Source organism: Neolamprologus brichardi, chromosome 19, assembly GCF_056152115.1.
Source record: "Neolamprologus brichardi isolate AB-2024 chromosome 19, ASM5615211v1, whole genome shotgun sequence".
NCBI lineage: Eukaryota > Metazoa > Chordata > Actinopteri > Cichliformes > Cichlidae > Neolamprologus > Neolamprologus brichardi.
In genome coordinates this window covers 5655970-5678449 of record NC_142122.1, presented here as the reverse complement: position 1 = coordinate 5678449, position 22480 = coordinate 5655970, and the positions used below count along the sequence as shown (strand labels likewise).

At 40.3% G+C, this 22480-nt stretch overlaps 2 protein-coding genes and 1 long non-coding RNA gene across 3 annotated transcripts; all 3 read left to right on the top strand.

The window, feature by feature from the left end:
* Positions 1-94: 94 nt before the first annotated feature.
* Positions 95-13879, top strand: LOC148097145 (uncharacterized). Its single transcript, XM_087833088.1, has 2 exons — positions 95-2190; positions 10210-13879. Exons 1-2 carry the CDS (start codon positions 161-163, stop codon positions 12740-12742), a joined length of 4563 nt encoding a protein of 1520 aa, XP_087689214.1. The 5' UTR covers positions 95-160; the 3' UTR covers positions 12743-13879.
* Positions 3481-3866, top strand: LOC148097146 (uncharacterized). The gene is made up of 2 exons (XR_015716949.1): positions 3481-3615; positions 3700-3866. It is a non-coding gene; the product is annotated as an uncharacterized LOC148097146 (long non-coding RNA).
* A 1151-nt stretch (positions 13880-15030) lies between the features above and the next one.
* On the top strand, positions 15031-17247 carry LOC148097144 (uncharacterized). The gene has a single exon (XM_087832962.1). The coding sequence runs from the start codon at positions 15137-15139 to the stop codon at positions 16967-16969; it is 1833 nt and encodes a 610-aa protein (XP_087689088.1). The 5' UTR covers positions 15031-15136; the 3' UTR covers positions 16970-17247.
* Positions 17248-22480: the final 5233 nt, after the last annotated feature.

Below are 22480 nucleotides of genomic sequence, written 5' to 3'. Positions count from 1 at the left end.
TTCTCGTGCATTCGAACGTCTTACCTCATAGAAGGTTTTGATGTGTTACGTCAAAGAAGTCCTTTAATGTGGTTTTCCTTTGATCCGGGAAAGTCCTTAAATAGGAGCCAAGCTAAGTCAAAAAGTTATCACTACCAGAGACCCCCTCGACAGTAGTTACATGTCAAACTTACCACGCTCTTTCAATTCAGAAAGTTTAGCATTTCAAGAAGATTTTAACAGAGAGAATCCGTGTGAAATAACAATGTCTGCAGCACAGGATTATAATACTCAAACCCCACTGGTCGTAAAACCAGATGAGCTGTCACCGATTATCGATAACGCCTTCAACAAGCTCTCTGATGTACAGTGGACTTCAATAGAAAATGGAGCTTGGGATTCTGATATTCAAGCAGTTTTGGCTGATATGATTTCTGAAATCATACAGATCACCTCAGTCAACATTTTGAGACGTGCTCTTCCCGTCATTCAGAGCGATGCATCTGCAGAAATAGAAACAAATCCATCATTTGGTGACTCCATCTCAATCGCTATTGCAAACCTGCTCAATATCCCAAAGCAGATATGTGACAGTGCTAAAAAGCTGACAAAGATGGTTGAGGAGGAGATTTCAAATAAGGTCAAATATATAGTCGCCCTGGTCAGAGAGCACTTCAGTTTACCATCAGACCCCGCTGTTTACGTCAGTGGGGCAATTCGGAATATTAGAAAACTGCGTGTCATGGTTTCTCATGCTCTCTCATGCTTGAAAAGATATGCAAGTAAACTGAAATGCCCGTGCATGGGAAAGGAAAGCGATTCAAGTAAGTCTGAGTCCAGCAAAGATAGCATTGAGTCCAGCATCTCAGTCAAATCAGCCACCCAGGAGGTTAGTGAGATTCTGACCAAATGGTGTCAAGATTCAGATTTTACAGATGATAAATTATCGGATGATGACAGCGATATGGAAATTGAGCCACCCGCTAAAATAGAGCAACTTTCAGAAAAGAAAGAAAGTTCAGAAAGTGGGGAATGTGCAGAAGCTGAAAGGCAGGCAGAAAGTATTCCACCTGAGACCCCAGTAGAAAAAATTGCAGCTGACATTGTCAATATTATACTTGACAATCTCCAGTGCACTGACACTGATTATTCTTGTCACAGTGAGAAATGTACCTCACCCAAATCTGGATTCAACGGGGGAATCATCTTTGATAAAGTGAGAGAGTTTTTTACCTCACGTGCTGGTTCCGCACCGCAAAAATCACGCAAACTGCATTTTTCCAAGATTGCAAGAAAACATTTTGAAAAGATGAAAGGGGAGCTGAAAACAACAGTGAAGAAGAGCAAAGACTATTTTATTAGTCTGTCAAAGGTAACCCACTCCCCTGAAACTGAGAGAATGGGTTCCCACGACAGTATAAGTGTCAGCCTCCCAGGTTCAGCATGCGAAACTCCTCGTTCAAATTCTAGCATGTCTGTCCGTGCCCCTTCTAGAAGCTCATCTACTCTGGGAAACATGATCAAATCTGCTACTCCAACTAGCTTTAATGTCATCAAATCTGAAATTAGTGACATATACAGCGAGTTCACAAAAGAGAAAGAACATGACATTATCCAAGAAAGGCTTGAAAACATTAAAATAAGCGAGAAAGTGAAGAATTTCTCGAGAGAATTGACAGAGAAACTGTACGACCATTTAATGATAAGTCGTATATACCAAATTCCCACAACTGTTATGGGTAGAAGTCTATCAGACTCCGTCATCTCCAAGACACCACAGCAAGTAGCTGAATCCAGAGTTTTCTTTTCTCCTGAAGTCCTCTATGTAATCATAGAAGATGCAGTTGGAAAGTTTTTGCAAAAGATTCTGCTTTTGGTTGATGGTGAAACAATAGATGAAATTGTTCAGAACGAAAAAGTGTCTGATGCTGTTGAAGAGATCCAAAAGGTCATTGCAAAGGGACAGAAACGGGCAAGAGACACAGACTCAGACTATTCTCAGAAAAGTGTCAGAGAATCTAAAAAACCCTGTCCTTCTAGACCAGCGTCTCTGGAAAAGCAGGACAAGTCACCAGAGAAACGCTCAACATCCTCTTGTTCAAGTTCAACACCAGTTCTCGAGAGGATGGAGGAGGAAATGTCTGGAAAGTCAGAGGACAGATTCTCAGAGGACATACCCTCGGAAAAGTCTGAGGAGAAATTCTTGGAAAAGTCTGAGGAGCAAACCTCAGAAAAGTTAGAGGAAAAACTGTCTGAAATGTCTAAAGAGAAACCCTCAGAAAAGTTGGAGAAAAAGCTCTCAGAAGTGTCAGTGTCATCTCAGGCAGCATCCGAGAACCTTGCCATGTGTCTTATAGCTAGACTCGTGGCTCAGTACAAAAAGAGCCTAAAAAAGCCGCTTTCATTACCTAACAAAACTTTAGGAGACATCATTGAACATCTCAACAACTTGGTGCAACCTGAAATCAGCATTGAGGAGCCTATAACAAATCTGGACAAGAATGTGAGTCAATTGACCAAAAAAATGTTTAAAGGACTCGTCAAGGAGTTTGGCTCCACAGAACAGGTCATGAATGCTGCTTTTGCAAGTGATATTTCATTTGATGAGGCTATTTTGAAGCATTTGAAAATCAATTTGGGTATCCTCACAAGTCCTCCAAAAAAGTCCAGAATTGCCAGGTTCTTTGCAGCAGTGGGAAGAGCTATTATGAAACCCTTCAGATGCTGTTTTAAGGGCAGCGATGACTAAAGACCTTGACTTTTCCACTGCCTTGCTTCAAATCAAAATTCCTAAAAGTCTTTACAGTTTTCCTAAAAAACTATTATATCTTCACTGTGTCTCCTTTGTGTTTTCCATCGTACCCAGCCAGCCGCAGCAGATGGCTGCCCCTACATGAGTCTGGTTCTGCTGGAGGTTTCTGCTTTTTACAGCAGTTTTTCCTCCCCACTGTCGCCAAGTGCTTGCTCATAGGGGATCATTTGATTGCTGGAATTTTCTAAAGATGGTGTTTTGAACTGTAAGGTGGAGGTCCTACAGGCCCTCCACCTTACAGTTCAAAACACCTTCGGGAGACTTCTTAGTTAATTGGCACTAAAATTAAATAAAAAAAAAAAAAATACAAATTAAAAACAAGTTGACTTTTGTTGTCTTTTCTTGATGTCAACCACAAATTAAAAAAGTGTAGCATATGTGTACTCTGGTCATCAGTAGTTGTATTTTAATGTATTACAGTATAATTTGATATAGTGATCATTCTGTGTCAAAACCAAACCTTCTGCTCAACTGTTCACAATAGAAAAGTTTAACGTTTATAATGATTGCTGTAAATTTTAGCTTCATATATCAGATACTTTTGTCAGGATCTGATGGCGCCCTGACCGGTCGACCTGCCAATGTGTGTATATTTGTGTGCGTGTGTATGTGTCTCTCCTATTGCCCTGTCTTCCCCTCCGTCTCCGCTGTGTGTTAGGAGGTAACCTAGCAACAGGCTACCTCCGACCCGGAAGTGCTGTCGCCCGGAGCTGCCGCACCTGCAGTCAATCCACCAGCTGCTGCCCATCAACTACCATCTTCAGCAGGGCTACTTAATGGTGTGGCTGAGCGACAGACAGCGCTGGAGTATTGCACTAAGCCTGGTAGTGTTTTCGAGTCGCTAACGTTATTGAAGTACTGTCTGATCTTCGTACACATTTTGCTGTCGTCAATCCCTGTTCACCCAGGGATTGACGGAGGATTTACGGACACAAAGGAAGCACTTGGAGGAGAGACGGGCACTCACTACCACGCACGGGCTTACACGGAAGGAGGGACGCACTATCACCATCGTTGCATATTTGAACTGTTGTCACCTTGCTGCACTGTAAATAAATGCGCTGTCATTATTTCTGAGCTCCGCGCCTGAGTCCACTCTTTAACAACCGTGACAACTTTCCTGTTTTCAAATATTGGTTTAATGTTAAGAGATATATTCTAAAACACTTCTTCAGCTGAGAATCAGAGAGGAGAAACACACAGTTGTACTTGTTGCTTAGCAAGGGCAGCTCTGAGCTCTCGCCCGAGAGTGAGGGCTCAGGGACTCGCAGCTCTGAGACTGCCCTGGTCTTTATTTTATACATCAGTGGGTGTTTCTTCCTTACATTGGAATGTGGATGTGTGTGTGAGATCAGGGTTTGTATATGGACGCAGTGCAGCTGTTCCCTGATCACCTGCAGGAGTTTGTAGACCTGTTGACAGAGAAATAACTGCGAGTGCGACTGCCTTTAGAAGAATTGGACATACTGCTGGAAAACTGAGCACACACACAATTTTAATTCAAGTGTGTGTTCTGTCATGATATGAGTGAATGAAACCGAACGACAAAGACCAAGCAAGCACATTTAATTGCAAACGATGTGGAACTAAGCATGCATCACGCCAATGCCCTGCTTATGGCAAACAGTGCAAGAACTGTGGGAAAATGAATCACTTTGCCAGAATGTGTAGATCGAGAAAAGTGCACACTGTCGCCGATGAAGCCACGGATCAGCAGGCAAGTCTGTTCATTGGGGCTGTAAATGCTAAAACACAGACACGAACAGATGAATGGACTGTAGAAATAAAAGTTGGCCACAAACCTGTGAAATTCAAACTAGATACTGGTGCACAAGCCAATGTGGTTCCCTACAGTCTACTACGAAGAATAGGAAATAAGCAAATGCTTAGACCCACAAATGTCAGGTTGTCAACATACACCGGAGACAAAATAGCAGTTAAAGGAAAGTGCACTTGGGCAGTGAAATACAAAAAGAAAAGTTTTGTTTTGGAGTTCATTGTCGTAAAATCAGAAACCAAGCCAATTCTGGGAATTCAAACATGTGAAGAAATGGGACTCATCAAGAGAGTGATGGCACTGAATAAAAGTGATGAAATGGACATCTTCAAAGAATTTGCTGATGTGTTTGAGGGCATAGGTTGCCTTGAGGGAGAACACACCATTCAAATTAATGATAGTGTGGCACCAAAAGTTCATCCACCAAGAAAAATCCCTGTCACTTTGAGAGAAAAACTCAAAGTAGAACTGGACAGAATGGAAAAACTGGAAGTGATTACAAAAATTGAAGAGCCTACCCAGTGGGTGAATCCAATCGTCATTGTGGAAAAGGCTACTGGACGACTGAGAGTCTGCCTAGATCCACGTGATCTCAATACAGCAGTCATGAGAGAGCACTACCAGTTGCCAACAGTTGAAGAGATAACGAGCCGACTGGCAAAGGCCAAATATTTCACTGTGCTGGACGCAAGCTCAGGATTTTGGCAACTTAAATTGGATGAAGCCAGCTCTCGTCTCTGTACATTCAACACACCTTTTGGTCGTTACAGATTTCTTCGCCTGCCTTTTGGAATTAATTCAGCTCCAGAAGTATTCCACAGGACGGTGAGGCAGCTGTTTGAGGGGATTGATGGCGTCGAGACATACATAGACGACCTCTTGATCTGGGGAGAGACTGAGGTACAGCATGACGACAGACTGAGGCAAGTGCTTGAGAGAGCAAGAGCAAAAAATTTTAAGCTGAACAAGGACAAATGCAAGGTAGGCCTGGAGGAAATTAAATACCTTGGCCACATCTTCTCGGCAGATGGTTTGAAACCAGATCAGAGCAAGATAGAGGCCGTAAAGAAAATGCCTACACCAGAGTGCAAAAAAGATGTAGAGCGATTTCTGGGTATGGTGACATACCTAGCAAAGTTCATTCCAAACATGTCACAACACACAGAGCCATTACGCGGCCTTACCAGAGATGATGTTGCATGGCAGTGGGAAGGTGAGCATCAGCACGCGTTCAACAAATTGAAAACAATTCTTACTGAAGCTCCTGTGCTCAGATACTATGATGTACAGCTTCCAGTAACACTATCTGTCGATGCTTCTAAAAGTGGACTCGGTGCTGTCTTACTACAAGATGGCAAGCCAGTTGCTTATGCATCACGCTCATTAACAGAGACTGAACAGCGTTATGCACAAATAGAAAAGGAGATGTTGGCAATTGTGTTTGGTGCAGAGCGTTTCCATCAGTATGTGTATGGAAGAAAAGTGAACGTGGAGTCAGATCACAAACCACTAGAAGTGATAATGAAAAAGCCGTTGAGCAGTGCTCCAGCAAGAATACAGAGACTCCTAATGAGACTGCAAAAATATCAGGTACAAGTACAGTACAAGCCAGGAAAGGAAATGTACATCGCAGACACATTATCCAGAGCATATTTGCCAGTGACCAGCTCATCTGATAATGAGATAGAAGACCAGGTGCACATGGTAATTTCCAACTTACCTGTGACAAGTGCAAAACTAGAGGAATTCAGAAAGGAAACAAGGAATGATATGACACTGACTAAACTTACAGAGACAGTTCTGGATGGATGGCCAGAAACAAGAAACCAAGCTGCAACAGAAATCCAAGCGTATTGGAATTACAGGGAACAAATTTCAGTAGTGGATGGAGTTCTGTTCAAAGGAGAGCAGCTTATTGTTCCTGCAGCACTGAGAGCAGAAATGCTAAAGCGCATTCACGAGGGTCACTTGGGTATTGAAAGCTGCAGACGCAGAGCGAGAGAAGTACTCTTTTGGCCTGGAATGTCACAGAGAATCACAGAGATGGTGAACTGCTGTGATGTGTGCAGTACTCACCAGAAACGACAGAACAAAGAGCCACTACATCCACATAGTGTTCCAGAAAGACCCTGGCAAAAGATAGGTGTGGACCTATTTACCTTTGACCAGCAGGAATATCTCCTCTTAGTGGATTACTATTCCAAGTTCATCGGGGTTGAGTGGTTGAAGTCGGACACAAGAAGTGCAACAGTTATCACTCATCTTAAGTCACAATTTGCCAGACACGGGATTCCTGAAACGGTGATTTCAGACAACGGACCACAGTTCAGCTCCCGTGAATTCCAAGACTTTGCAAAAGAGTGGGAGTTTTGTCACAACACTACGAGCCCCCACCATGCACAGTCAAACGGAATGGCAGAGAGAGGAGTACAAACAGTGAAACTCTTGTTAAAAAAGGCAAAAGCCGAGGGGAATGACCCGTATCTATCATTAATGAATCTGAGGAGTACACCGTTGGAGGACATTGGAGCGTCACCAGCCCAGCTGCTAATGGGTCGACGCATAAGAACAAGACTTCCAACAACATCGCAAAGATTGAAACCTTTGGTCACTAAGACAGTGCAGCAGTTGTTAGAAACAAGACAACAGAAACAGAGAGAATACTTTAACCAAGGAACCAAAGCACTTCAGCAACTGCAGGTTGGTGACACTGTCAGAATGTGGCAACAGGGTGTATGGAATCCAGCTCAGGTGACAGGTTTATCTGAACATCCAAGATCTTATGTTGTTCAGATGCCTGATGGACAGACATATAGAAGGAACAGAAAGTTTCTAAGGCAGTCAAGGGACAATCAAAACGTGACACGGCAAAATGTGTGTGATAAAACACAGGGACAAAGTGAGATGGACATGCAAAGTAGAAATGTCACTCCCACAGAGTTTTCAAGTTCCCCACCCAAAACTGCGAGTGGACGCATTGTTTCCAAGCCCAGAAGGCTTATTGAAGAATAAAATGAACATTATGTTTCGAGTATATGCTTTGACTAAAAAAAAAAATAAAATAAAATAAAAAATGGAAAGAAAAAATGTTCACTAGAGAGAAATGTGAGTATGCCAAGAAGAATTTTTTTTTCTCTCTTTCTTTTTTTTTTTCCACTGGTCATGGGCCTTGAGTGGTGTTGTGAGTTTGTTGTTTGCCCCTGTTGTTGAAAGAAAAAAAAAAAAAAAAGAAGGGGGATGTCATGATATGAGTGAACAGTTGTTGTTTAAGGTGCAGTTCATGTGGAAGCCACCGGAGGGTGGTGTGGAGATAATAAAAGTGATGGCTAAAACCTAAGACGGTGTCATGTCTGCTCCCTGAAATAATATCGTAACATGTTCAAATTGTCAAATTTGATGGGAAGAAAAGGACAAGCACAAAGGCAAACTCGACACATATACAGCTGCAGTAATTTGAGCAAAAAGCTGGGTTTTGGTTTTTTGGGGTTTTTTCGTATAAAGTGACACAAAATGCTTTAATTGCCACAACAAACCACTAAAACTGTATTTCTTTTTACTTGATATTGTCAATAAATACAAGATTGATCTATGTGACATTCCTTAGAAAACGAGTAAAATTGACAGTGTTTATACCGGAAGTTGTTACATTCCAACTTATTAAGAAAAACTCTGTGGAAGTGAGAAAGGAAAACGCTGCCACTCGGGATATTACCATGTTGCCACCTCTTAAAGAGTTTTTAATATTTTTTTTAATCATAATAAATCAAGTAAGGATTATATTTTCTTTTCTTTGTTAACAAAACATCTACTGGACTGCGGAGTAAATGGGGACAAACTTGCAGGATAAAAAAAAGACGAACTCTTCTGTGTTTCCGAGTAACCGTATTATGGAGAGAAAAAGAGCAACAAAATTCAAAGTGCGGCCGACATGACCGCAGCCGAACACGCGAGAGCTCACTGGACCAGTTTCTCGTTTATTCACAAGTCCAAATATTTAGGAAGACATCCCTCTTTTTATGTATTCTCCTTTGAACTTGTACAGTATCTTAACTCAATTAAGAACTCCACTAACCCAAAAGTTATAAAAACTATTGGTGTTTGTGGAAAAATTAAGATCTTTCAATCACTTTATTCTTTGGCTTGATCAGTTACTTTCCTCCTACCATATTTATATTGTTGTTTCTGAATGCTGTTCTTGTATTTGTTTATCTATGCATACAATTCTTTTGTAAGTACAACACCATTATTGTGGTACTGTTTACAGTTTTTTTACTGCCGCTAGGACACATTTCTCAATACCTTGGTCACTTTTGCAAAACTCTTCACACAATTCTCCTAACTGACCTTCAGCTTGGCAAATTAGTTCATTTCACATTCAAAATGCACGACAACTACCAAAACACTTTATTCAGGTCTCAAATAAACTCATTCTTCCAGAACACTAGCAAAGGTTGACAGCCGACAAACACACTTTGTCACCCACAAAACAATGACCTAAAAAACACTAACAACATGTAGCATTACAGTGTTTTCTTGTGTAAAACAAGGACACATCTCTGTTTATAATTTCAATATATGTTACTGGAATGAATCAGACATCATGCAGAATTTGTTAATATTTGTTTATGTATTTTTATTTTTTTGCACTAAGTAATCCCAAAATACAAGAATTTGTATACACACCATCCACATACAATAGTAATGCTAATCTACTCGGTCTTCTCCATTTGGCCACAGGTTCTCATCCCCATCACATCTTATGTCATCTAGGGCAATACACCTAGGAAAGAATCTTCTGCCTGATCCATCCCTGGCAATCTTCTTCCTCTTTCAGCCACTTCTCCATTTCTGGCTGGGTCCATGTTTACATCACAAAACAAACCTATTCAGCAGTTGTCTCCTTTTGTAATGAAATTGAAGGAGTAACACCTGTGTAGATGTTCATCTACAATGAGAATCAGCTGTGGCTGGTTAAACTGCATTTTTAGATTTAAAATATGTTTCAATAAAATATTGCTGTTGAATTTTGCTGTCTTATTCAGTTTTGCATTATGTTATTGTTTTGACCATAAGTTTAACAGTTTTGAAAACAGTATGTAAGTACATGCAAAATGTCCTGTACGGACAAAGATTTTTGGCAGTTGTTGTGTCTGAGTGAGAAAATAATTCATGAAATTTGAGAGATGTAGTCATTGAATGCATTTTGTGCCAAAACAATGATAACTGATCCTCAGTTTAGCCCACATAGACTTCTGTTGTGCTCACTGTGTGAGGAGTTTTGCAAAAGTGACCTAAGTATTAAGAAATGTGTCCTAGCGGCTGTAAAAAACTGTAATTCCATTTTGTATTGGACTGATGTTTAAATAAAGGTTAAAAAAAAAACAGTTTTCTTCTGCCATGCGCACCCGAGTTACGAGCTTAACGCGGGCGGTTGCGCATGCGCGAATTCTCGTGCATTCGAACGACTTACCTCATAGAAGGTTTTGATGTGTTACGTCAAAGAAGTCCTTTAATGTGGTTTTCCTTTGATCCGGGAAAGTCCTTAAATAGGAGCCAAGCTCAGTCAAAAAGTTATCACTACCAGAGACCCCCTCGACAGTAGTTACATGTCAAACTTACCACGCTCTTTCAATTCAGAAAGTTTAGCATTTCAAGAAGATTTTAACAGAGAGAATCCGTGTGAAATAACAATGTCTGCAACACAGGATTATAATACTCAAACCCCACTGGTCGTATCACCAGATGAGCTGTCACCGATTATCGATAACGCCTTCAACAAGCTCGATGATGTACAGTGGACTTTAATAGAAAATGGAGCTTGGGATTCTGATATTCAAGCAGTTTTGGCTGATATGATTTCTGAAATCATACAGATCACCTCAGCCAACATTTTGAGACGTGCTCTTCCCGTCATTCAGAGCGATGCATCTGCAGAAATAGAAACAAATCCATCATTTGGTGACTCCATCTCAATCGCTATTGCAAACCTGCTCAATATCCCAAAGCAGATATGTGACAGTGCTAAAAAGCTGACAAAGATGGTTGAGGAGGAGATTTCAAATAAGGTCAAATATATAGTTGCCCTGGTCAGAGAGCGCTTCAGTTTACCATCAGACCCCGCTGTTTACGTCAGTGGGGCAATTCGTAATATTAGAAAACTGCGTGTCATGGTTTCTCATGCTCTCTCATGCTTGAAAAGATATGCAAGTAAACTGAAATGCCCGTGCATGGGAAAGGAAAGCGATTCAAGTAAGTCTGAGTCCAGCAAAGATAGCATTGAGTCCAGCATCTCAGTCAAATCAGCCACCCAGGAGGTTAGTGAGATTCTGACCAAATGGTGTCAAGATTCAGATTTTACAGATGATGAATTATCGGATGATGACAGCGATATGGAAAGTGAGCCACCCGCTGAAATAGAGCAACTTTCAGAAAAGAAAGAAAGTTCAGAAAGTGGGGAATGTGCAGAAGCTGAAAGGCAGGCAGAAAGTATTCCACCTGAGACCCCAGTAGAAAAAATTGCAGCTGACATTGTCAATATTATACTTGACAATCTCCAGTGCACTGACACTGATTATTCTTGTCACAGTGAGAAATGTACCTCACCCAAATCTGGATTCAACGGGGGAATCATCTTTGATAAAGTGAGAGAGTTTTTTACCTCACGTGCTGGTTCCGCACCGCAAAAATCACGCAAACTGCATTTTTCCAAGATTGCAAGAAAACATTTTGAAAAGATGAAAGGGGAGCTGAAAACAACAGTGAAGAAGAGCAAAGACTATTTTATTAGTCTGTCAAAGGTAACCCACTCCCCTGAAACTGAGAGAATGGGTTCCCACGACAGTATAAGTGTCAGTCTCCCAGGTTCAGCATGCGAAACTCCTCGTTCAAATTCTAGCATGTCTGTCCGTGCCCCTTCTAGAAGCTCATCTACTCTGGGAAACATGATCAAATCTGCTACTCCAACTAGCTTTAATGTCATCAAATCTGAAATTAGTGACATATACAGCGAGTTCACAAAAGAGAAAGAACATGACATTATCCAAGAAAGGCTTGAAAACATTAAAATAAGCGAGAAAGTGAAGAATTTCTCGAGAGAATTGACAGAGAAACTGTACGACCATTTAATGATAAGTCGTATATACCAAATTCCCACAACTGTTATGGGTAGAAGTCTATCAGACTCCGTCATCTCCAAGACACCACAGCAAGTAGCTGAATCCAGAGTTTTCTTTTCTCCTGAAGTCCTCTATGTAATCATAGAAGACGCAGTTGGAAAGTTTTTGCAAAAGATTCTGCTTTTGGTTGATGGTGAAACAATAGATGAAATTGTTCAGAACGAAAAAGTGTCTGATGCTGTTGAAGAGATCCAAAAGGTCATTGCAAAGGGACAGAAACGGGCAAGAGACACAGACTCAGACTATTCTCAGAAAAGTGTCAGAGAATCTAAAAAACCCTGTCCTTCTAGACCAGCGTCTCTGGAAAAGCAGGACAAGTCACCAGAGAAACGCTCAACATCCTCTTGTTCAAGTTCAACACCAGTTCTCGAGAGGATGGAGGAGGAAATGTCTGGAAAGTCAGAGGACAGATTCTCAGAGGACATACCCTCGGAAAAGTCTGAGGAGAAATTCTTGGAAAAGTCTGAGGAGCAAACCTCAGAAAAGTTAGAGGAAAAACTGTCTGAAATGTCTAAAGAGAAACCCTCAGAAAAGTTGGAGAAAAAGCTCTCAGAAGTGTCAGTGTCATCTCAGGCAGCATCCGAGAACCTTGCCATGTGTCTTATAGCTAGACTCGTGGCTCAGTACAAAAAGAGCCTAAAAAAGCCGCTTTCATTACCTAACAAAACTTTAGGAGACATCATTGAACATCTCAACAACTTGGTGCAACCTGAAATCAGCATTGAGGAGCCTATAACAAATCTGGACAAGAATGTGAGTCAATTGACCAAAAAAATGTTTAAAGGACTCGTCAAGGAGTTTGGCTCCACAGAACAGGTCATGAATGCTGCTTTTGCAAGTGATATTTCATTTGATGAGGCTATTTTGAAGCATTTGAAAATCAATTTGGGTATCCTCACAAGTCCTCCAAAAAAGTCCAGAATTGCCAGGTTCTTTGCAGCAGTGGGAAGAGCTATTATGAAACCCTTCAGATGCTGTTTTAAGGGCAGCGATGACTAAAGACCTTGACTTTTCCACTGCCTTGCTTCAAATCAAAATTCCTAAAAGTCTTTACAGTTTTCCTAAAAAACTATTATATCTTCACTGTGTCTCCTTTGTGTTTTCCATCGTACCCAGCCAGCCGCAGCAGATGGCTGCCCCTACATGAGTCTGGTTCTGCTGGAGGTTTCTGCTTTTTACAGCAGTTTTTCCTCCCCACTGTCGCCAAGTGCTTGCTCATAGGGGATCATTTGATTGCTGGAACTTTCTAAAGATGGTGTTTTGAACTGTAAGGTGGAGGTCCTACAGGCCCTCCACCTTACAGTTCAAAACACCTTCGGGAGACTTCTTAGTTAATTGGCACTAAAATTTAAAAAAAAAAAAAAAAATACAAATTAAAAACAAGTTGACTTTTGTTGTCTTTTCTTGATGTCAACCACAAATTAAAAAAGTGTAGCATATGTATACTCTGGTCATCAGTACTTGTATTTTAATGTATTACAGTATAATTTGATATAGTGATCATTCTGTGTCAAAACCAAACCTTCTGCTCAACTGTTCACAATGGAAAAGTTTAACGTTTATAATGATTGCTGTAAATTTTAGCATCATATATCAGATACTTTTGTCAGGATCTGACGGCGCCCTGACCGGTCGACCTGCCAATGTGTGTATATTTGTGTGCGTGTGTATGTGTGTCTCCTATCGCCCTGTCTTCCCCTCCGTCTCCGCTGTGTGTTAGGAGGTAACCTAGCAACAGGCTACCTCCGACCCGGAAGTGCTGTCGCCCGGAGCTGCCGCACCTGCAGTCAATCCACCAGCTGCTGCCCATCAACTACCATCTTCAGCAGGGCTACTTAATGGTGTGGCTGAGCGACAGACAGCGCTGGAGTATTGCACTAAGCCTGGTAGTGTTTCCAGTCGCTAACGTTATTGAAGTACTGTCTGATCTTCGTACACATTTTGCTGTCGTCAATCCCTGTTCACCCAGGGATTGACGGAGGATTTACGGACACAAAGGAAGGACTTGGAGGAGAGACGGGCACTCACTACCACGCACGGGCTTACACGGAAGGAGGGACGCACTATCACCATCGTTGCATATTTGAACTGTTGTCACCTTGCTGCACTGTAAATAAATGCGCTGTCATTATTTCTGAGCTCCGCGCCTGAGTCCACTCTTTAACAACCGTGACAACTTTCCTGTTTTCAAATATTGGTTTAATGTTAAGAGATATATTCTAAAACACTTCTTCAGCTGAGAATCAGAGAGGAGAAACACACAGTTTTACTTGTTGCTTAGCAAGGGCAGCTCTGAGCTCTCGCACGAGAGTGAGGGCTCAGGGACTCGCAGCTCTGAGACTGCCCTGGTCTTTATTTTATACATCAGTGGGTGTTTCTTCCTTACATTGGAATGTGGATGTGTGTGTGAGATCAGGGTTTGTATATGGACGCAGTGCAGCTGTTCCCTGATCACCTGCAGGAGTTTGTAGACCTGTTGACAGAGAAATAACTGCGAGTGCGACTGCCTTTAGAAGAATTGGACATACTGCTGAAAAACTGAGCACACACACAATCTTAATTGAAGTGTGTGTTCAAATTGTCAAATTTGATGGGAAGAAAAGGACAAGCACAAAGGCAAACTCGACACATATACAGCTGCAGTAATTTGAGCAAAGAGCTGGGTTTTTGTTTTTTTTTGTTTGTTTTGTATAAAGTGACACAAAATGCTTTAATTGCCACAACAAACCACTAAAACTGTATTTCTTTTTACTTGATATTGTCAATAAATACAAGATTGATGCCTTAAAATTGACAGTGTTTATACCGGAAGTTGTTACATTCCAACTTATTAAGAAAAAACTGTGGAAGTGAGAAAGGAAAACGCTGCCACTCGGCATATTACCATGTTGCCACCTCTTAAAGAGTTTTTAATATTTTTTTTAATCATAATAAATCAAGTAAGGATTATATTTTCTTTTCTTTGTTAACAAAACATCTACTGGACTGCGGAGTAAATGGGGACAAACTTGCAGGATAAAAAAAAAAAACGAACTCTGCTGTGTTTCCGAGTAACCGTATTATGGAGAGAAAAAGAGCAACAAAATTCAAAGTGCTGCCGACATGACCGCAGCCGAACACGTGAGAGCTCACTGGACCAGTTTCTCATTGACAGAACATGGATTTCCGTGCGATTTCTTCTGCCATGCTCACTCGAGTTACGAGCTTAACGCAGGCGTTTGCGCATGCGCGGATTTTCGTGCATTCGAACGACTTACCTCATAGAATGTTTTGATGTGTTACGTCAAAGAAGTCCTTTAATGTGGTTTTCCTTTGATCCGGGAAAGTCCTTAAACAGGAGCCAAGCTAAGTCAAAAAGTTATCACTACCAGAGACCCCCTCGACAGTAGTTACATGTCAAACTTACCACGCTCTTTCAATTCAGAAAGTTTAGCATTTCAGGAAGATTTTAACAGAGAGAATCCGTGTGAAATAACAATGTCTGCAACACAGGATTATAATACTCAAACCCCACTGGTCGTATCACCAGATGAGCTGTTACCGATTATCAATAACGCCTTCAACAAGCTCTCTGATGTACAGTGGACTTTAATAGAAAATGGAGCTTGGGATTCTGATATTCAAGCAGTTTTGGCTGATATGATTTCTGAAATCATACAGATCACCTCAGCCAACATTTTGAGACGTGCTCTTCCCGTCATTCAGAGCGATGCATCTGCAGAAATAGAAACAAATCCATCATTTGGTGACTCCATCTCAATCGCTATTGCAAACCTGCTCAATATCCCAAAGCAGATATGTGACAGTGCTAAAAAGCTGACAAAGATGGTTGAGGAGGAGATTTCAAATAAGGTCAAATATATAGTTGCCCTGGTCAGAGAGTACTTCAATTTACCATCAGACCCCGCTGTTTACGTCAGTGGGGCAATTCGTAATATTAGAAAACTGCGTGTCATGGTTTCTCATGCTCTCTCATGCTTGAAAAGATATGCAAGTAAACTGAAATGCCCGTGCATGGGAAAGGAAAGCGATTCAAGTAAGTCTGAGTCCAGCAAATATAGCATTGAGTCCAGCATCTCAGTCAAATCAGCCACCCAGGAGGTTAGTGAGATTCTGACCAAATGGTGTCAAGATTCAGATTTTACAGATGATGAATTATCGGATGATGACAGCGATATGGAAAGTGAGCCACCCGCTAAAATAGAGCAACTTTCAGAAAAGAAAGAAAGTTCAGAAAGTGGGGAATGTGCAGAAGCTGAAAGGCAGGCAGAAAGTATTCCACCTGAGACCCCAGTAGAAAAAATTGCAGCTGACATTGTCAATATTATACTTGACAATCTCCAGTGCACTGACACTGATTATTCTTGTCACAGTGAGAAATGTACCCCACCCAAATCTGGATTCAACGGGGGAATCATCTTTGATAAAGTGAGAGAGTTTTTTACCTCACGTGCTCGTTCCGCACCGCAAAAATCACGCAAACTGCATTTTTCCAAGATTGCAGGAAAACATTTTGAAAAGATGAAAGGGGAGCTGAAAACAACAGTGAAGAAGAGCAAATACTATTTTATTAGTCTGTCAAAGGTAACCCACTCCCCTGAAACTGAGAGAATGGGTTCCCACGACAGTATGAGTGTCAGCCTCCCAGGTTCAGCATGCGAAACTCCTCGTTCAAATTCTAGCATGTCTGTCCGTGCCCCTTCTAGAAGCTCATCTACTCTGGGAAACATGATCAAATCTGCTACTCCAACTAGCTTTAATGTCATCAAATCTGAAATTAGTGACATATACAGCGAGTTCACAAAAGAGAAAGAACATGACATTATCCAAGAAAGGCTCGAAAACATTAAAATAAGCGAGAAAGTGAAGAATTTCTCGAGAGAATTGACAGAGAAACTGTACGACCATTTAATGATAAGTCGTATATACCAAATTCCCACAACTTTTATGGGTAGAAGTCTATCAGACTCCGTCATCTCCAAGACACGACAGCAAGTAGCTGAATCGAGATTTTTCTTTTCTCCGGATGTCTTCTATGTAATCATAGAAGACGCAGTTGGAAAGTTTTTGCAAAAGATTCTGCTTTTGGTTGATGGTGAAACAATAGATGAAATTGTTCAGAGCGAAAAAGTGTCTGATGCTGTTGAAGAGATCCAAAAGGTCATTGCAAAGGGACAGAAACGTCCAGATGAACAGAATCAACTTTTGGAGATATCCAAAAACTGACTTGAATCAAATCCTCATAGCGTCAAATAAAAAAATTAATCAAATATAATTGGCCCTCAATCAAAATTCCTAAAAGTCTTTACAGTTTTCCTAAAAAATTATTATATCTTCACTGTGTCTCCTTTGTGTTTTCCATCGTACCCAGCCAGCCGCAGCAGATGGCTGCCCCTACATGAGTCTGGTTCTGCTGGAGGTTTCTGCTTTTTAGAGCAGTTTTTCCTCCCCACTGTCGCCAAGTGCTTGCTCATAGGGGATCATTTGATTGCTGGAATTTTCTAAAGATGGTGTTTTGAACTGTAAGGTGGAGGTCCTACAGGCCCTCCACCTTACAGTTCAAAACACCTTCGGGAGACTTCTTAGTTAATTGGCACTAAAATGAAATAAATAAAAAAAAAAATACAAATTAAAAACAAGTTGACTTTTGTTGTCTTTTCTTGATGTCAACCACAAATTAAAAAAGTGTAGCATATGTATACTCTGGTCATCAGTACTTGTATTTTAATGTATTACAGTATAATTTGATATAGTGATCATTCTGTGTCAAAACCAAACCTTCTGCTCAACTGTTCACAATGGAAAAGTTTAACATTTATAATGATTGCTGTAAATTTTAGCATCATATATCAGATAATTCCTGTTTTCAAATATTGGTTTACTCTACCCTCATGTTTTGCTCTTCAGCCCATGAGACAGGCACAGTCTCCACCTTCCCAGTTGTGGGATATCTCCAGTGGTGTAAGTGCTGCGGCGCAGTCTGTTGTCACTCTGATGTGGCGCTTTTGGCAAAGGTTCAGTGATGTAACCCATCTCTGACGCTCCCTCATATGCAGTCCACCTAGTGGCATGATTGCCAATAAAGATGCCATTAACCCCAGCATCTGCAGGCATTGTCTGAATGTTGCCCAGGGCATCTTTTACAGTCCCTTGGCAACATGCCTGGTGTTTTTTTAATAAGATCATCAATCCTCAGGTGGTCAAGCAGATCTGGCGTCTCTTTGGAAGGACAATCACACATTAGTGTCAGATTCACTTGCAGGTGTTTGTAGGAGGTGACCACTATCCTGTAATGGACTGATACATAGAACTGAGGAGTGCGATACAGGGTGTGCAGAAATGGTGTTTAAAGTCTGTAGATTGGGAGACATATATTTCCATTTTGGGGTCTAAATTTCTAGAAAGCAAGCAGTTGATCAGGCTGTGCTGAACATGATCATTAAATACTGTCAGCCGCATAACTTTATAGAAGATGAGGGGTCAGAAGCTGCTTCACCTCCTTGGCCTTCCCTTTCAGAAAGGTATGAGAAAGAGATGTAAAGTGTGTATAACCACTTTCACCTTGGTCCCAACATATTACAAAAACGTCACATTTTTAATAAAAATTGTGTAAACTGTGCCTTTACCCCTCCCTTACAAGTATACAACCACTCCCACCATCACAAGCATGTATTTTTCCCAACAAAACTCACTTTTATTTCACATTTTTTTTACTTACATTTCTTTGCAACAAAGATTTCTGTAAAATCTACATTTGACATACTTTTACAGTTAGCTGTTTCAGTCTCTCCACACTTTTTTATCCGATCTTTCTTTGCAAGCTCCTTTGAATCTGAGCTGCATGGGATTATTTTTAATATCCAGCAGATGTCGCTATTGAGCAGCACACTAACACAGTGTCGACACAGTAAGGTTTCACACACTCCATGAGACGTCATCTACCCATTACTACTCTTGCAGGGTAACACAGTTTATGAGCATAAGGAAACAAAATGATGATCTCCTTTAGGAGTTTCTGGCAGAGAGCAGAATTCATGACTCCATCAATTAAGTTGTTCAGTTGTTCAGGTCCTGAACCACTTAAGTAGCCTCAGACCACTGAACTATCCCCACGATGTTTGACTGTTGCTGTGTTCTTGTGATAAAATGTTTTGTTAGATTTGTGTCTGATGTAATGAGATTCAACCATTCCAAAAGCCTCAGATTTTACCAAATATCTTCCCCAAAGTCTCGTACATTTTGAAGATCTTTTTGGGCAAATGTGAGATGAACCTTTGTCTTCTTTTTGGTCAGCACTGCTTTTTGCCATGAAACTCCCCCATTAGATGTTCTTCAGATTTTATTATGGGTTCTTCTGTGACCAACTGGATTAGCTGTCCATGTTTGGAGTAATTTTGGTTGACCGGACACTTCTGGGAAGGTTCACCACGGTCCCAAGTTTTCTCCACAAAAACATCCCACTGAAGTTTTCTAGTCTTCTTCTTCTCTATATTATTTATTGGGGGTTGGCAAACAGCAAAATGTTGCATTACCGCCACCATTTGGTGTGGAGCGTGGACCAAAATGTAAAAAAAAGAAAAAGAAAGAAACAGAAAGAAAAAGTAAAATAAAATATATATTTAAAAAAAAAACATTAAAAAAATCAATAATTCAAATCCCCCCCCCCCCCCCCAAACAAATTAGTCTGCCTTAAAAAAAATATGGCCTGATAACTTTAACTTCTCAACTTCTTACAAAATAAATCAACTAAGTCCAGTTTCACTTTCATATCACCAAGGTTTTTGATCAGTTGTCTTCTTTTGGCATCATATTTCTGACAGTGCATTAAAACATGCTCTATTGTTTCTTCTTCTCTATATGCTGAGTGACTGTCTTGAATTCGAGTCTGAGCATATCACAGATCTTAGTGGTCTTGCATCTTCAATCCACTGGACAGCTAACAGTATTGAAACTATACACTGATAGTCCGTCACTTATCCTTTTCCTTACTTTGACATTAAACTCAGGAACAATAAATACTATCCCACTTTGGTTGGATGTATTCCTTGATGCATCTGTGTAGATTTTGACATAACTTGTATGCCTGCACTGTATGTGAGTTTAATATAAAACCCCTATTCTTGTTCTTTTTGTCCAATAGTTTGAAATCTGCTACAGCATCAGGGAGTATCCATGGTGGTATTACAGGTAATGGTAGAGATTGATTCATGCTGATGTTGTCCAGATTAAGTTCAGCTGCTTCCTGTTTCACTGTTCACCCAAAGCTCTTCAATTCTCTTTTTCCCAGCAGGGTTGGAGAATAGTTTTTGTTGAAAGATCTTGACCATGTCCCAGTAGTTCAGTGTTAACTGCTCTCTTCTGATTTCTAATGGCATTTCTCCCATTTCTACCTTTACTGCTGCTGTTGGAGTCGTTTTAAACGCACCTTAGCCCATTAAATAGTATCCAATATCAGATTGGATACTATCTAACTTATGAAGACTTGTTCTGGCGTTTGCTGGAGTCCACAAAAATGTAGACTTTATAAACTTTATAACTATTTCCAGACTGATAGATGTATGTTACTTGGTTTCTTTAAAATGTGACATGATGATAAATATATGGGAAAGTGACACCAATACATATTTTTGACATCTTTAGTCTACTTCTCTTGAGTGTGGTTCGTAAAATTTAACTTGTGTTAAATGTTGTTAATCACAGTTAATTCATGATTTAAAAGCAGGGGGCAATTAGTTTTTCAAACAGAGTCAGAAAACAAACAAAACATTCATGCAGACAGTTTTAACTTTCAGGTGGATATCAGTTTTATTCTATTACTCAACAATTGTACAACAAACTTTGTTACAAATACATTTAAAAGTGTAATTTTAAATAAAAAGAAGATAACACATCTTAATTTCTGCCACACACCTGTAAACTACCTGGCAGATCTTACCCGCCTTCCGGTCTGTCTACAACTGCGGTGGAGACGCGTTGTGGTTTGACGCATTGCAGATCCCCTCCTGCCAATCAGCAGCCTCTTTACAGCTTGCAGCACATTGCGGGTCCGCGCTGTCCAATCAGAATCCGGCTCTCAAAATCAAAACTGTAACTGTACCCAGTGCCGTCAGCCGCGCTGTTTAGAGCGTATCCTTCCGCCTGTATAAAAGATCGTTACACAAAGTAGTCCGCCAGTTTCTGCGCGGCCGCGCTAGCGTGTTAGTGTCGCGTTATTGAGGTCATAATAATTATTGATATTGATATATTTTTTAAATATTTTTAATTGTCATGAAAAATAATGACGCCAATAGATCGCCAGATGACATTAATTTTGCCCTAAATGTAAATATATGTAAAAGAGAAACCACCTTGCGATTGATAAAGAGAGGTTTTTATTTAATTGGAGAGTGGACAGGTGCTGACAGGTAACAGCACTCTATTTAAAATGATACTTTATCCAGGATACTTAGACTGGATAAGATCTAATAGAGAGTTTCTCAAAGCCAAAAATGTAGGCTGGCAACTCCTAAATTATGTGATGAAAATGTAAGTATATTATTTCTGCATATACATAACCTACAGTACTATTCCTAATCACTTTAATATGTGTTAATGTGACCAATAAATACAGAGCAATCCAAAACCATATGTAGAAATCATTCCAGTGGCTTCAGCATAAAAGGAAAAAACTAATGTTTTAAGCCTTTTTTACATTTTGAAAACAGCAAACCATATTCAGAAAGCACCTCTCATTATTCCTGCGACAGATGACATTTGAAATGTCTGGGCTGACTCACCAACTGATGCCTCAACCTAATGGGACTGTCGATGCTCTTAAACAGTCAAATTGTACAGAGTGAAACTGCAAGTTTTGTGCAGTGGGCAGACTAATGTTTAAAGCCAAACAATATAAGATCCACATATTCTCACAACCAACTGTTGGAAAATTAAGTAAGCGCCATTGTTCCATCTAACCCTAAAGTAAATACAGAAAATAATTAATGACCATAAACAACACCCAAACACATACCATGCTATGGTTGTGAGCAATGTTATTCTGTAATTTTTTTTAACTGCAATTAAAAAAAAAAAAATTAAACCTTAACCTGTATTTGGTGGCGATGGCAGAAAGTGGGCAGGTAACATACTGATTTAAATGTTTTTAGTATTACAGCAATAACTAATGGGAGGAAAGTGAAGCTTGACTGACACACGAGGCCAGTCCTGCTGGTTTCACTAGTTAACATTAACCTCACCATGTGTAATTAATTATATTTAATTAATTAGATCCCAAATTAAGACTTGATTGTCTGTATTGTGCGGTAAATATGTTTATTTCTCCTCTAAACTTGGTAATCTGAACATGCTAGTGTGTTGAAATCAGACGTGACACCGAGCGGTAGATATGAGTGTAAACCAGGTACATTGCAAACTCATGTCCTGGATAATCATCCTGGTAATCTTTAAAGTTTCCAAAATATTTTTTTTTCATTGTGACCTGAAAAAAGCAACTGAGGCCATGAAGATGTTTCTAACTTTTCCAGTAGGTGACCATTACAAAAATGTTTAAGGCATTTTGGCACTGCCTTTGCTAATGTCCATGAGAATGTACTGCATAATCCTCCTTTCGGAGTAACCAAACTTTACAAAAATTGACCAAACTTTTTATTAGTGATGACCCGAAATGGGATATTAAGTCACAGGTATCCCGCCCTGGTGGCCAGTATAATGAAAAAATGGTTTTGGGGGACTTCATGA

What these genes read in the sequence shown, in the direction of transcription:
- LOC148097145 (XM_087833088.1), top strand. Translation starts at nt 161, where the DNA reads ATGTCAAACTTACCACGCTCTTTCAATTCAGAAAGTTTAGCATTTCAA. An exon ending in GAGGAGAAATTCTTGGAAAA is followed by an intron (nt 2,191 to 10,209) that starts GTCTGAGGAGCA and finishes CAATTCAGAAAG; the next exon opens with TTTAGCATTTCAAGAAGATT.
- LOC148097144 (XM_087832962.1), top strand. Translation starts at nt 15,137, where the DNA reads ATGTCAAACTTACCACGCTCTTTCAATTCAGAAAGTTTAGCATTTCAG.